This window comes from Bufo bufo, chromosome 3 (genome assembly GCF_905171765.1).
Source record: "Bufo bufo chromosome 3, aBufBuf1.1, whole genome shotgun sequence".
NCBI lineage: Eukaryota > Metazoa > Chordata > Amphibia > Anura > Bufonidae > Bufo > Bufo bufo.
In genome coordinates this window covers 372,480,959-372,495,851 of record NC_053391.1, presented here as the reverse complement: position 1 = coordinate 372,495,851, position 14,893 = coordinate 372,480,959, and the positions used below count along the sequence as shown (strand labels likewise).

Below are 14,893 nucleotides of genomic sequence, written 5' to 3'. Positions count from 1 at the left end.
CAACTATGTAATTATAGAAATATCTCACTAAGTTTTATATTTATGGTAATAGTTTTTAAGCAATCAGGTGCACCACGATTGAACCACATTGTATTGCTGATTTTATCTGTATTCACATGTATGATGTATTTTGTATTTTGCTTTATTTATTAATTATGTTCACTTAACATGTAATTGGCTATGGCTAGCTATAACACTATATATGTTTGGATCTTGATCTGTACACACTGCTTGAGGAAGGCTCCTGTGTTAGAGCCGAAACGTCGCTACAGCCTTATGGGTAAATAAAGTTTTTTGCTATTTTATTTATTGGAGTGCTGCCCTTTTTCTACGTCTGCATTATTGGATTGGCTTTTATCCACATTGGGCTTTTTGCACCCTCCATTCCCTTTTTTCTGTGACGGTGCTGCCATCTTTTTTCTTTTTTTATATATATATATATATATATATATATATATATATATATATATATATATATATATATCAGATTTTAATTAGTAAAAAAAATATATATGGGTGATACTTTCCTCTCAAAGCTAAGTTATGTTTTTAAAGGGTTACAGTCGGGTCCATAAATATTGGGACATTGACACAATTCTAACATTTTTGGCTCTATACACCACCACAATGGATTAAAAAAGAAACTAACAAGATGTGCTTTAACTGCAGACTGTCAGCTTTAATTTGAGGGTATTTACATCCAAATCAGGTGAACGGTGTAGGAATTACAACAGTTTGCATATGTGCCTCCCACTTGGTAAGGGACCAAAAGTAATGGGACAGAATACTAATCATGAATCAAACTTTCACTTTTTTAATACTTGGTTGCAAATCCTTTGCAGTCAATTACAGCCTGAAGTCTGGAACGCATAGACATCACCAGACGCTGGGTTTCATCCCTGGTGATGCTCTGCCAGGCCTCTACTGCAACTGTCTTCAGTTCCTGCTTGTTCTTGGGCCATTTTCCCTTCAGTTTTGTTTTCAGCAAGTGAAATGCATGCTCAATCGGATTCAGGTCAGGTGATTGACTTGGCCATTGCATAACATTCCACTTCTTTCCCTTAAAAACTCTTTGGTTGCTTTTGCAGTATGCTTTGGGTCATTGTCCATCTGCACTGTGAAGCGCCGTCCAATGAGTTCTGAAGCATTTGGCTGAATATGAGCAGATAGTATTGCCTGAAACACTTTAGAATTCATCCTGCTGCTTTTGTCACATCATCAATAAATACAAGCGAACCAGTTCCATTGGCAGCCATACATGCCCACACCATGACACTACCACCACATGCTTCACTGATGAGGTGGTATGCTTAGAATCATGAGCAGTTCCTTTCCTTCTCCATACTCTTCTCTTCCCATCACTCTGGTACAAGTTGATCTTGGTCTCATCTGTCCATAGGATGTTGTTCCAGAACTGTGAAGGCTTTTTTAGATGTCGTTTGGCAAACTCTAATCTGGCCTTCCTGTTTTTGATGCTCACCAATGGTTTACATCTTGTGGTGAACCCTCTGTATTCACTCTGGTGAAGTCTTCTCTTGATTGTTGACTTTGACACACATACACATACACATACACCTACAGTTTGCAGTTAAAGCACATCTTGTTCGTTTCAAGAATTGTGTCGATGTCCCAATATTTATGGAGCTGACTGTATACCCATCTTAGACATTAATGGCATATAGCTAGGATATTCCACCAATGTCGGGTGCAGGTCCCGCCTCTGGGATACGCTTGTATCTTCAGAATAGGGCCCCCCAACAGTGAAGGAGAGCACAGTAAGCATAAGCAAGCATGCTCCTCTATTTCCGGCAGTCCCATAGCAGTGAATGAAGAGTGCACCACACATGCACCACTTCATTCACTGCTATAGGACTGGCAGAAATAGCTGAACTGTCTGCTATTTTCAGAACTTCCAGAGTGGTAAATGGAGAGTGGCTGAGCTTTCCAGCGTGCTCTCCTTTACTTTGGGATGCCCATTCTGGAGATGGGTGTGACCTGCACCTATCTGATATTGGTGGCATAGTCTAGCTATATGCTACCAATGTCTGAGATGAGACAACCCCTTTAAAGTTAACATAGATATAATTAAAGTATAAAATGTGTATTGTATATTCACTTATACTTTCTAAGAAACACAGGAATGCTTCATTGTGCAAAACCCGTTTATGGTGTCTTTATAACCTGACATGGTTAGATTTTTTTTCTGTCTATATATGCTAACCAGGGAGTACAGATATACACCACATTGTAACATCTCTTTGATACTTCTTTCTTCCATTATGTGTCATGATTAGGCCATTTACACATACTGTATGATCAGCTACATAGGGGCCCACCATCATCACAATCAAAGCATTTCTAGCTGTTGGGTTGCATGTGGAGAACTGTGTTAATAATTCCCTTACTTCACAATAATTCTGAAAGTAGATGGGCTTGAAAAATTTTCGCACTTGTGCCATGAGTTAAGAGACACGATATATATGATCACTTTTTAACACCATTTTTCACGCACAAGGAAGATGATAAATCTCTCCCTATGCTCTATATATGTGCTGGGTAGTAATGCTTCTTGCACATGTGCCTTCATCTATGTCTAGCACTGTTCGTAAAGGACTGAGGTACAAAAGATGCCTTGCCAGCCATCGGTGTCCGTGAGATAATTTCCTGCTTGTGATTAGGATGAAATCCCTCCTGACTCAACCTCTATATTGTTATTTTCTGTAAACATTTCTGTTGTAGGAAAAGGTTTTCAGATAGTTTGAGAAAAAGCCTTGTATGTTTTTGTAAACCCAGCAGCATAAATGTTGTGCATTGAAAACTCTAGCAAAGGCAAGATAAATATACAAAAATCCTTCCATCAAAAACAGAAATCTTTACATTCGGCCTTGGATGTGTGTGGCTCTGTAAATATTTTTCAGTATATAAATTGTATTTATGAAGAGCACTTCAGCATAATACCCATTGATCTCTTCAGCGTTGTTGTTTTGTTTATTTGCTGTATAGTTGTATTTTTATGCTACTTCTGGCAAAGGTTATTATGCGGGTTACTGTCATTTAACATGGAAACTGCTAGAAATTTCTAATTTATTTCCAATTACAATCAGGAAATCAGGCAAAGTCATAGGCATCTATGGTGTGTGCGTGTGTGTCTATTTATTTAAACACTGTGATACTGTAGACACACTGTCTACATCGATATATATCTATATATATATATATATATATATATATGCAGCATGGGCATGTAATAAATGTATGTGTGTCTTCTCAGATGATTATATATCAGTAATTTCATATATCATTTTAGATCATATACATGTTCCTGATGGCAGACAAGTGTGCAAAAGGCATGAGTTGTATGTCAGCTTTCGAGATTTAGGTTGGCTGGTAAGTATCCGTTACTGTCTATGGTCTTATCTCTTCATGGTCTTTTTTTCTAACAGATCTGATGTCCTTTCCCAATACCGTTTGTCTATTGTTGTATAGCACTTTAGTAAAAAATAAATCCTCCATATCTTAATCCCTTCAGTAGTAGGTGTTCTAGTGCCACTAGAAATGTGTCTTACCTGCAAACTGTTGGTACTTTTACTTTCTTCTGCATCATTATTGTAAATTCATATTTTCTCTTTAAGGTCTCATGCACATGACTATATTTTCATCTGTGTGCTATCTGCATTTTTTGCACACATGGACCATGCACACATCCATATTTTTTGCAGATCTGTGTGACCGTTCCGCACATTATAGAACATGCCCCGTTCCTGTCTGTATTACGGGTGAGAATAGCCGTTTATATTGATGGGAGTGAGAACACGAAAGGTTTATGTATTTTGTAGACCCATAGTTTGCAAACTGAAATATAGACCTGGACATGTGCATGAAACCTTAGACTGTGCTGTATGATCTGACCAAGCAGATGCCTCCTCACTTGCAGCTCTTTCTCCTCTCTCACAGCACAGGTCTCAAGCTGAGAAGGACTGCAGTATAATGCCTACTTCCTCCCAGCCATTACAGCATGAATCTCGCACACAAGCTGTGGTAGAGACTACCATAATAAAACTCCTTTTCCTCCCTCCCTCTCACAGCATGAGCCTTAGGCCTCTTGCACACGAATGTATTTTCTTTCCGTGTCCGTTCCGTGTTTTTTTTATTTTTTGCGGACCGTATGCGGAACCATTCACTTCAATGTGTCCGCAAAAAAACGGAAGTTACTCCGTGTGCATTCCATTTCTGTATGTCCATATTTCCATTCCGCAAAAAAATAGAACATGTCCTATTATTGTCCGCATTACGGACAAGGATAGTTCTGTTCTATGAAGGGCCAGCTGTTCCATTATGCAAAATATGGAATGCACACGGATGTCATCCGTATTTTTTCCGGATACAATTTTTGCGGACCGCAAAATACATATGGTCGTGTGCAAGAGGCCCTACACAGACACTACAGATACATACTGCTGCAGCCTCCCTCTCCTTTTTCACTGTCTGGTATTTACTGTTCTAAATGCATTTTACCAGTGAAGAAGTTTCTGAACATTTACAAAGAGCATGCAGGCAAAGAAAGATGCCACTTTCTCCTAAGGCCTCATGCACACGAACGTTGTTTTGGTCCGCATCTGAGCTGCAGTTTTGGAGGCTCGGATGCGGACCCATTCATTTCAATGGGGCCGCAAAAGATGCAGACAGCACTCCGTGTGCTGTCCGCATCCGTTGCTCCATTCCATGGCCCCGCAAAAAAAATAGAACCTGTCCTATTCTTGTCCGCGCGTTGCGGACAAGAATAGGCAGTTATATTAAAGGCTGTCCGTGCCGTTCCGCAAATTGCGGAACGCACACGGACGCCATCCGTGTTTTGCGGATTCACAAACACAACGGCCGTGTGCATGAGGTCTAATATATATGAACATGTACTACTGACCTATGCAAAAGAAAAAAAAAAGACAATGACATGCTATTTAATTCATTAGTATTGCTCAACCTATGACACTAAAGACTAGATACAGCATGTATATGAGACACACTATGAATTTACATGTATCCTCCAAAAACAAATACTCAATACCCCAAATATTTATCAAACTGGTGTAATGTAGAATTGGCTTAGTTGCCCATAGCAACCAATCAGATTCCACCTTTCATTTTCCAAAGGAGCTGTCAAAAGTGAAAGGTGGAAGCTGATTGGTTGCTATGGGCAACTAAGCCAGTTCTACTTTACACCAGTTTGATAAATGACCCCACTAGTCTTTATTTAGTAACCTCAACACATACTAAAAACATATAAAAAATGGAGTGAACACAGAAAAAGCAGGGCGCCACTGTAGAACATCCCTACTACAGATCAATCCATGGACTACCCATAAGTATACCATAATAATGGCGATATACACAGACTGTCAGTAAATGTAATAAAGGTACCGTTAGAAGAAAAATTGCTAAAACGCAAGCAAAATATTCCCATATAGACATAATAAAGTGGACTCCTATAGTCAATGTAAAAAAGGCATACAGACCACAGTGCACCTCTGCCTCCCAACATCAGCGAAATGTGTTTTTTGGAGGATATAATTAGTATGGCTGAAAAATTACACAGGATGTAGCAGTTCTTTCATAAGATAAACTAAAATGTAATTTTATCATTGTGTAGTTTTGAAAAAATAATTTCAATATGTGGAATCAAAAGTTCAGACTCTGTAGTAGAATAATAAACTATAAAACAACAGTTTTGTGTGAATTATATGGCTCATATCATTGGCTCCATATTTCTGAGCTTCTCTCATGGCTATGTAATGCACAAATAAAAAATGTTAACTATCCGTTGTGTAAATGATCTGGATCTTTGATCCATTTATGTCTTTACTTCTATAGGACTGGGTAATAGCTCCACAGGGGTACTCAGCATTTTACTGTGAGGGAGAATGTTCATTTCCACTTGATTCCTGTATGAATGCCACCAACCATGCCATCTTACAATCACTAGTAAGTGTTGCTTCAATGTTATTTTGAGTGCTCTTTATTTTCTTCATACATCTGTTTAAAATTTTAGCCTTTGAAAAGCAGAGCCCTCTGAGTCCAGCTTATCCGAATAATGATGATTAGGAAAAATTAGTTTCTAGGAAGGAAAGAAATGACCTTTTTCTGAATCATCCAGAAATGGTCCTCAAATATAAAAAGGAAGCACAATATGTTCTACCCAGAAGGTGGATTGCTGGACTGAATACACAAAAGGAAAACTAAGTGGACACAGATCAGTTACATAAGCAGAGAAAATGTTTCCAATGACTCTACTTGTGTATGCCGAGGGACAATATCATGAACATGGTTGATCAGATTTAGGGGCCATTCACACGTCCGCAAAATGGCTCCGCATCCGTTCCGCATTCATTTTCAATGGGGCCGGAATGTGCTGTCCGCACACTTCCGGATCCGCACTTAGAAAAGTAGAATATGTCCTATTCTTGTCCGCAATTGCGGACAAGAAAAGGCATTTTCTATGAGAGTGCCAACGACTATGTGCGGTCCACAAAATGCGGAATGCACATTGCCGGTGTCTGTGTTTTGCAAATCCGCAAAACCCATACGGACATGTGAATGGACCCTAAAGGGGTTGTCTCACTTCAGCAAATGGCATTTATCATGTAGAGAAAGTTAATACAAGGAACTTACTAATGTATTGTGATTGTTCATATTGCCACCCTCGCTGGCTGGATTCATTTTTCCATCACATTATACACTGCTTGTTTTCATGGTTATGACCATCCTGCAATCCATCAGCGGTGGTCGTGCTTGCACACTATAGGAAAAAGTGTCTCTCTGGTGGCCAGACCGTAGGCATGCATGCACAGAATCTACCATCCCGGCCACCTCGTATGTGTGCTGCAGTGATGGTCGTAACTCCTGGAATCGAGCAAAGAAAAAAAAATATGCTGCTGGAAACAAGCAGTTTGTAATGCGATGGAAAAATTAATGAAGCCAACACAGGAGGAAATATGGACAATCACAATACATTAGTAAGTGCCTTGTATCAGGGGCGATTTGGCCTATCTTCAGTAAGGCACACACAAAACTCTTGAATTTGCAAAAAAGAAAATAGCACCTAAAGGACTGTGTGAAACATGATTCTCTGGTCTGATAAAACCAAGACTGAATTTTTCGGTTCTAAGCATCATGTATTGAAGGAAACCAGGCACTGCTGATCACCTGTCCAATTACATCCCTACAGTGAAGCATTGTGGTGGCAGCATCATGTTGTGGGGGCATTTTTCAGCAGTTGGAATAAGGCGACTGGTCAGGGTTTAGGGAAAGCTGGGTGGAGCAAAGTACAGAGGTATTCTTAATGAAAACCTGATCTAGAGTGCTCTGGCCCTCAGAGCCAAAGGTTTACCTTCCAACAAGACAATGAGCATAAGCACATAGCCAAGACAATAGAGGAGTTGTTTAGGGACAACTGGGTAAATGTCCTTCAGTGGTCCAGCCAGAGCCCTGACTGGAACCTAATTAAACCTCTCTAGAGAGACCTGAAAATTGCCGTCCACTGACGGTTCCCATCCAACCTGACAGCTTGAGAGTATCTGGAGAGAGGATTGGCAAAAAAATCCCCAAATTCAGGTCTGCAAACTTTATGGCATCATATCCAAGAAGACTGGAGGCCGTAATCGCTGCTAAAGGTGCTTCAACTAAGTACCGAGTAAATTATTAAGTCAATGCAAGATTTTCATTTTTCCTTTTCAATAAATTAGCAAAGATTTCGCACATTCTGTTTTCACTTTCTCACTATGGAGTATTGAGTGCAGAATGATGGGGAAAAATTGGATTTTTTTAATTTTTACTTTAACCCAAGGCTGCAACATAAATAAATGTGAAAAACATTAAAGGGTCTGAAGATTTTCAGAATGCACTGTACAAAGTATGGCACTGTACTTGGTATGCTGTGAGGAGGCTGCAGCACTCATACAAGCGCTGCAGCACTCATACAAGCGCTGCGGCCCTTTCAAACAGCTGAACAGCGGAGGTGCCAGGAACTGGACCCCTATCTATCTAATATTGATGATCTACCCTGAGGATAGGTCATTAATATTGTACTCCTAGCAAACCTCTTATAATACATACAACAGTTTAGACTTGAATCTTCTACTGTATGTGTTTTTATGTTTTGTCGAATTTGATCTTAGAAAACATGATGAGATGATTTGCTTGTACAAGTATTGGATGAAAAATTTAGTCCTATTTCCATTGCTATGTTTAATCATTTTTAGATAACTCGTGATCCACGAGGGGTTGTCACATCCTGACAACCCTTTGTTGAAATTAGGCTAGCAATCTTTGTGGAGAACTTGTGGCTGACCATACATTTCCTCTTCTTCAGCTATAGTACAAATGTAGCATTAGATATCAGTAATTCAAACTGGTACCTCCCAGCTGGGAACTCCCAATTTTTTCCAGCCCTCTGCATTAGCTATTGGGGATTGTGGGGGTTGCCTTTTGTAGAACATCCATATGTTCTAGAAGAGAATAGAGAAACGGGTTCTTGGGAAACAACCTCTTTCATTAAATGAAAAAGAAAAAACAAGACGGAACTTCAACAATTTAATATTTGCCTAGTCCGTAGAACATTTTTATTTCTTTTCAGGTTCATTTAGCTCCAAGGCTTTTGACTTTAGAAGTATCATGATACATGGTGACAAGTTTTAACTGCTTGATTGTCCTGCCAAGTTTCTGAGCAAAACCTCCTGATAAGAAATTCAGAGACAGATTCTAAAAAAAAATGTTGACATGATTCAGACTAAATATCTTGTTTGAAAAGTAGTGAATGGATCTTTTATATCAAATCACAAAGCTGAGATACATATGTTACTGATACCTCAAAGTGTTGTCTAGACTCCCATGAAAATCTACACTGAGATAGTCACGAATAACTGATACCTGGTATCGGTGATAAACAGTTTAACATTTTGTGCTAGAATCATTGCATTCAGAACGATCCTACACAATTATATTCACAGGCTTTTTCACCTGTTCCTGCAATCATTTGAATATACAGTGGTGCTTGAAAGTGTGTGAACCCTTCAGAATTTTCTATATTTCTGCATAAATTTGACCCTAAACTAACATCAGATTTTCACACAAGTACTGAAAGTAGATAAAGATAACAAAATCAAACTAATGAGTCAAAAATATTAGACCAGTCATTTATTCTTTGAGGAAAATGATCCAATTTCACATGTCTGTAAGTGACAAAAGTATGTGAACCTTTGCTTTCAGTATCTGGTGTGACCCCCTTGTGCAGCAATAAGTGCAACTAAACATTTCCGATAATTGTGGATTAACCTTCTATTGGCTTGGGGGAATTTTAGCCCATTGCTCCATTAAAAACAGCTTCAACTCTGCCTGCAGGTAATTACATGTCAGGTCCTTCCATTACATTTCTAGTGGACTTTGACTTGGCCATTCCAAAACTTTAACTTTTTATTGTTCTTTAACCATTCTTTGGTAGAATGACTTGTGTGCTTAGTTCGTTGTTTTGCTACTTGGCGCACATTCTCGCGACGTGCACCTGCGCATTGGGATGTGCTGACTATCCCCCTTTTCCTTTGGCGCGCATTCTCTTGAGATTCAGCTCAAGGACAGATATCCTGACATTTTCCTTTAGCATAACTAATTGTTTCATCAATGATGAGAAGCCATCCTGTCCCAGAAGCAGCAAAACAGGCCCAAACCATGATACCATGAGGTTAAAGGGACATTTACATTAGAAAATAACTACTTTGGAAATCCTGGCAGCATCAAACCAATGGTGCAGTCAGGGGCGGTTTTGGAACTTAATGTGGCCCTGCAAAACAAAACTAAAAGTGGCTCTGTGTTTGTAGGATTGTCTAAATTGACAGGAGGTGAAGCAACATAAGTAAAAGGGGTCAGCAATACCATAGCACAAAATACCATATACCACAGTACAGCACAATACATTGCCCCAAAAGCTTTCCCTATGTGTTGGCCATCATTAGCTGCCATGTTCTGTTCTCCTCCTCCTCCTCCTCCTCCTCCTCCAGTTGTCTCAGATTAAGATATGAAGCAGGGGGCTTAGGAGGTGAGATGGGGGCCATACTTGAATTCAGGAGGACATGTGCTGTCACTGGCCGGGTACATGAGTACTTGATTCTCAGTGTTAATTACCGCTGAGAGTTCATTATGTACCCGGCTAGCGGCAGAGAGGAGGGATTAGGTGGCCCCCTGGGCATCGGCCCACCAGGAAATTTCCCTGTAAGGTCTATGGCCAATCCGCCCCTGGGTGCAGCACAGAGAGCTGGGCAAGTTAACGAAAAGAAACTAACACACATATAGGTACGTATCAATTTTATTTTTATTTTTTTAAAGGTTCAGAAAAATCTTTTCAATAAATGAAGTTATTGTTAATATGGTATACTGGAATATGTGCTTTTCATGCACACAAGAATTACTATGAGAGGCCAAATTTCATAATACATTTAATCAATGCTATTATTTATAGTTATATTACGCTTTTATATTTGATATGCCAGCTCATATTACTGTTACATTTTTATATATGCTTTATTATTTTGTGCAATATACAGTGGATATAAAAAGTCTACACACCCCTGTTAAAATGTCAGGTTTCTGTGATGTAAAAAAATTTGACAAAGATAAATCATTTCAGAACTTTTTCCACCTTTTGATGTGACCTATACCACTCAATTGAAAAACAAACTTAAATCTTTTAGGTAGAGGGAAGAAAAAATATTAAAATAAAATAATATGGTTGCATAAGTTTGCACACCCTTAAACTAATACTTTGTTGAAGCACCTTTTTGATTTTATTACAGCAATCAGTCTTTTTGGGTATGAGTCTATCAGCATGGCACATTTTGACTTTGCCCACTCTTCTTTGCAAAAACACAGCCCTCTTCAGATCACCCCACAGATTTTCAATCTGATTCAGGTCTCTGGCTTGGCCATTCCAAAACTTTAATCTTCTTCTGGTGAAGCCAATCCTTTGTTGATTTGGATGTATGCTTTGGGTCGTTGTCATGCTGAAAGATGAAGTTCCTCTTCATGTTCAGCTTTCTAGCACAAGCCTGAAGGTTTTATGCCAATATTGACTGGTATTTGGTACTGTTCATAATTCCCTCTAGCTTAACTAAGGCCCCAGTTCCAGCTGAAGAAAAACAGCCCCAAAGCATGATGCTGCCACCACCATGCTTCACTGTGGGTATGGTGTTCTTTTGGTGATGTGCAGTGTTTTTGCGCCAAACATATCTATTGGAATTATGGCCAAAAAGTTCAACCTTGGTTTCATCAGACCATAATACCTTTTCCCGCATGCTTTTGGGAGACTTCAGATGTGTTTTTGCAAAATGTAGCCTGGCTTGGATGTTTTTCTTTGTAAGAAAAGGCTTTCGTCTTGCGACTCTACTCCATAGCCCAGACATATGAAGAATACGGGAGATTGTTGTCACATGTACCACACAGCCAGTACTTGCCAGATATTCCTGCAGCTCCTTTAATGTTGCTGTAGGCCTCTTGGTAGCCTCCCAGACCAGTTTTCTTCTCGTCTTTTCATCAATTTTGGGGGGACATCCAGTTCTTGGTAATGTCACTGTTGTGCCATATTTTCTGCACTTGATGACCGGTTCACTGTGTTCCATGGTATATCTAATGCCTTGGAAATTCTTTTTTTACCATTCTCCTGACTGATACCTTTTAACAATGAGATCCCTCTGATGCTTTGGAATCTCTCTGTGGACCATGACTTTTGCTGTGGTATGGGACTAAGAAAATTTCAGGAAAGACCAACTAGAGCAGCTGAACTTTATTTGGGGTTAATCAGATGCACTTTAAATGATGGCAGGTGTATGCTGACTCCTAGTTAACATCATTTTGAATGTGATTGCTTAATTCTGAACACAGCTACCTACATCCCCAGTTATAAGATGGTGTGCACACTTATGCAACCACATTATTTTAGCTTTTTTTTTTTTTTTTCTTCCCTCCACCTAAAAGATTTCAGTTTGTTTTTCAATTGAGTTGTACAGTTTATAGGTCACATTAAAGGTGGAAAAAGTTCTGACATCACAGAAACCTGACATTTTAACAGGGGTGTATAGACTTTTTATATCCATTGTACATTAAAATGGTCTACAGAATATGTTTTAAAGCAGTTATTTTCTAGGAAATGTAGCAACATTTATGGAATGAGTTTTAGAAGGTTAAAATTGTGTGAAACATAAAGATAGTTGTCACTGCAGGAAATGTCTCAGGTTTCCATAGAAAAACAGTGAAATCAGGGTTAAAACTTATCAAAGGAGGCCTCCCAAACCCTTTTCCCATTGCAATATTATTACTGCTACTGTGGTCATGGGTTGACTAATCCCCTTGGTCAGAAGAACTTCCTATTCAGTTTAAGATCAGAAAGTGTGCTGTTTTTCTCCTCCATACAAATACAAGGTTACGTTCAGGATGTGCCTCATTTAGGGGGTGGTGTTACCCTAGTCAGCTTCTGTCCAGACTAAGCAAAATAAAACATGAATAGAAGAGGGGGAAACAGTAAGAGTAGTGTGCAAGGGTTTATTTTTGTTATTTTTATTCAATACGGGGAAAGCAAATGAACTTACGAAAATGACTAAATCTGTAAGTATCCTAAAGGATGTCTAGAATATTACTAAGGCTGATTTAATTTTGCCGCAAGCACAAGCTGAGCCTAATAATACTGCTACAAAGTAACAACACAAGAGACAACCAGCATGTGTGCTTGACATTGGTACACCAGCATGAATCCTCATACCGTATATTACTGAGCAGTGCTCAAGGCAAGCTTTGAAATAAGCAGTAAAAGGGAATCCAATGTAAACTAGCAATCATTCTGCCAAGGAAAACATTCAAAAATCAACTGAAAATAATCTAACTCCTGAATCGTACCTTTCTCACTGAGAAGAATGGCCTTTTTATGAGTTGTATATTTCTTACAGACCCTCTGGGCGTGTGTTCTTTGCTAGCTCGCCGTGTTATTTATGCTTTGTTTCACTTAAATATTTTTTTATCAGGGCCTATACATTGAGTAGGTCATGAATATGAGATCAGTGAGAGTTCAACACTAGGGACCCCTACTGACCAGCTGTTAGTGGCAGCCAGGTTCTGGAAGTAAACAGAACACCACAGCTCCGTACACTGTGTAGTGGCTATTTTTGAATACGGCAGCTGATATTTTTATTCAAATGAATGGGATCTGAGCTGCAGTACCCAAATGGACCCTATGTAGCTTAAGGAGCTGTGGTGTTCAGGCTCCGGAACGAACAGCTGCTCAGTTAGGGTGCTAGGTATTAGTCTCTCACTGATCTCAGATTTATGACCTATCTGATGGATAGATCATAAATATGTTAGTCATTGAAAATATCATTCTTAAAAATATGGTAAATTTCTACAGTATTTATTAGTCACTATTGTACTCTCCTCCAGGTTCACCTTATGAAGCCAGAAAGTGTTCCCAAAGCATGCTGCGCTCCCACTAAACTCTCAGCAACATCAGTACTTTACTATGACAACAATAACAATGTAATACTAAAGAAGCACAGGAACATGGTGGTCAAGTCTTGTGGATGCCACTGAACAAGATGAAGGATATGTGGAGTTGCACTGACACATTTGCTGAATATATTTATGTTACTTGTTAAATGTTGCATTAAATTAATCATTCAAGAAAATAAATGCCATTTTAAATATAACCTAAAATAGGATAAATAATAAGTGATTGTTATTCTAATTCTTTGGAGGAGGGGGTGGTACACATAAGACATTCAGACAATGATGCCTGATTAGCAGTGTACTTGACATATCACTTGCGAGTATATCCAGTGTTTAGCCCATTTGCTGCAACACTGCAAGCTGTGTATAATGCTACGTTCACATCACATTCAAGAGATCTGTTGACTCGTCTTTTAAGTTCAAAACGAGAATGAGACTGCGGCATGATAAGGCAATATTATATAATGTTCTTCACTCCCTTATGCCACGCTCTGATTCTTCTCCTGTTCTAAAAAAATGGGATAACCGATAATAATCAAAATAATAATAATCTTTATTTATCAAGCGCCCACATATACTGCAGCGCTTTACAGTTCAGGGGTTCATGAACAAACAGTCATAAATAACAGCAAAAGACAAGTCAATAATTACAAGAAGAGGAATGAGGGCCTTGCTAGCAAGAGCTTACAATCTATGACAAGATAGGGGTGACATAAAGGGTAAAAGTGCTTGTTTTGTACAATGGTCCGGCCATCTTTGGAAAATAGGGGAGTAGATATAAAGTTGTATGAGCCAGTCACCAACCGATATCTGTAATGCTTATGGGTGCGGTGGAGAGTTTGGTGGAGGATCAGGTTCAGGAAATGATAAATGGGCTATATATGGAGAGGAGTTAGATCAGGGGATGTGATAGGCCAACTAAAAAGATGTGTTTTTAGGGAGCACCTAAAACTGTGTATATTGTGATTTAATCTAATTTCCTGGGGTAGTGCATTCCAGAGAACTGGTGTAGCTCGGGAGAAGTCTTGGAGCCGGGAGTGACAGGTTCAGATTATGGCAGATGTCAGTCATAAATCATTTACAGAGCGAAGAGCATGGGAAGGGTGGTAGACAGAGATGAGGGAGGAGATGTGGGGGGGTACAGCACTGTGGAGAGCTTTGTGGGTGAAAATGAGCAGTTTAAATTGGATTTTATACTGTATGACCAACCAGTGCAATGACTGGCACAGGACGGAGGCATTGGTCCTGCTGATTGAAGATAGAAGGACCTGCGATGACATCCCCGCAGGTCCTTTTGCAGGTCCTGAAGAAAAGAAGATACCGGCTGCGCGATCAAGTGGATGAGGTGAGTGTTTGTTTTTAA

The 14,893-nt window shown here is 39.3% G+C and overlaps 1 protein-coding gene across 1 annotated transcript in view; it reads left to right on the top strand.

Moving 5' to 3' along the window:
• The window catches only part of LOC120993425 (bone morphogenetic protein 8A-like), a 77,341-nt gene extending 63,700 nt beyond the window's left edge, over positions 1-13,641 (top strand). The window contains exons 6-8 of the mRNA XM_040421935.1: positions 3,308-3,387; positions 5,866-5,976; positions 13,465-13,641. Coding sequence (XP_040277869.1) covers positions 3,308-3,387; positions 5,866-5,976; positions 13,465-13,614 — 341 coding nt within the window. The 3' untranslated portion in view covers positions 13,615-13,641. The remainder of the gene's footprint in view (positions 1-3,307; positions 3,388-5,865; positions 5,977-13,464) is intronic.
• Positions 13,642-14,893: the final 1,252 nt, after the last annotated feature.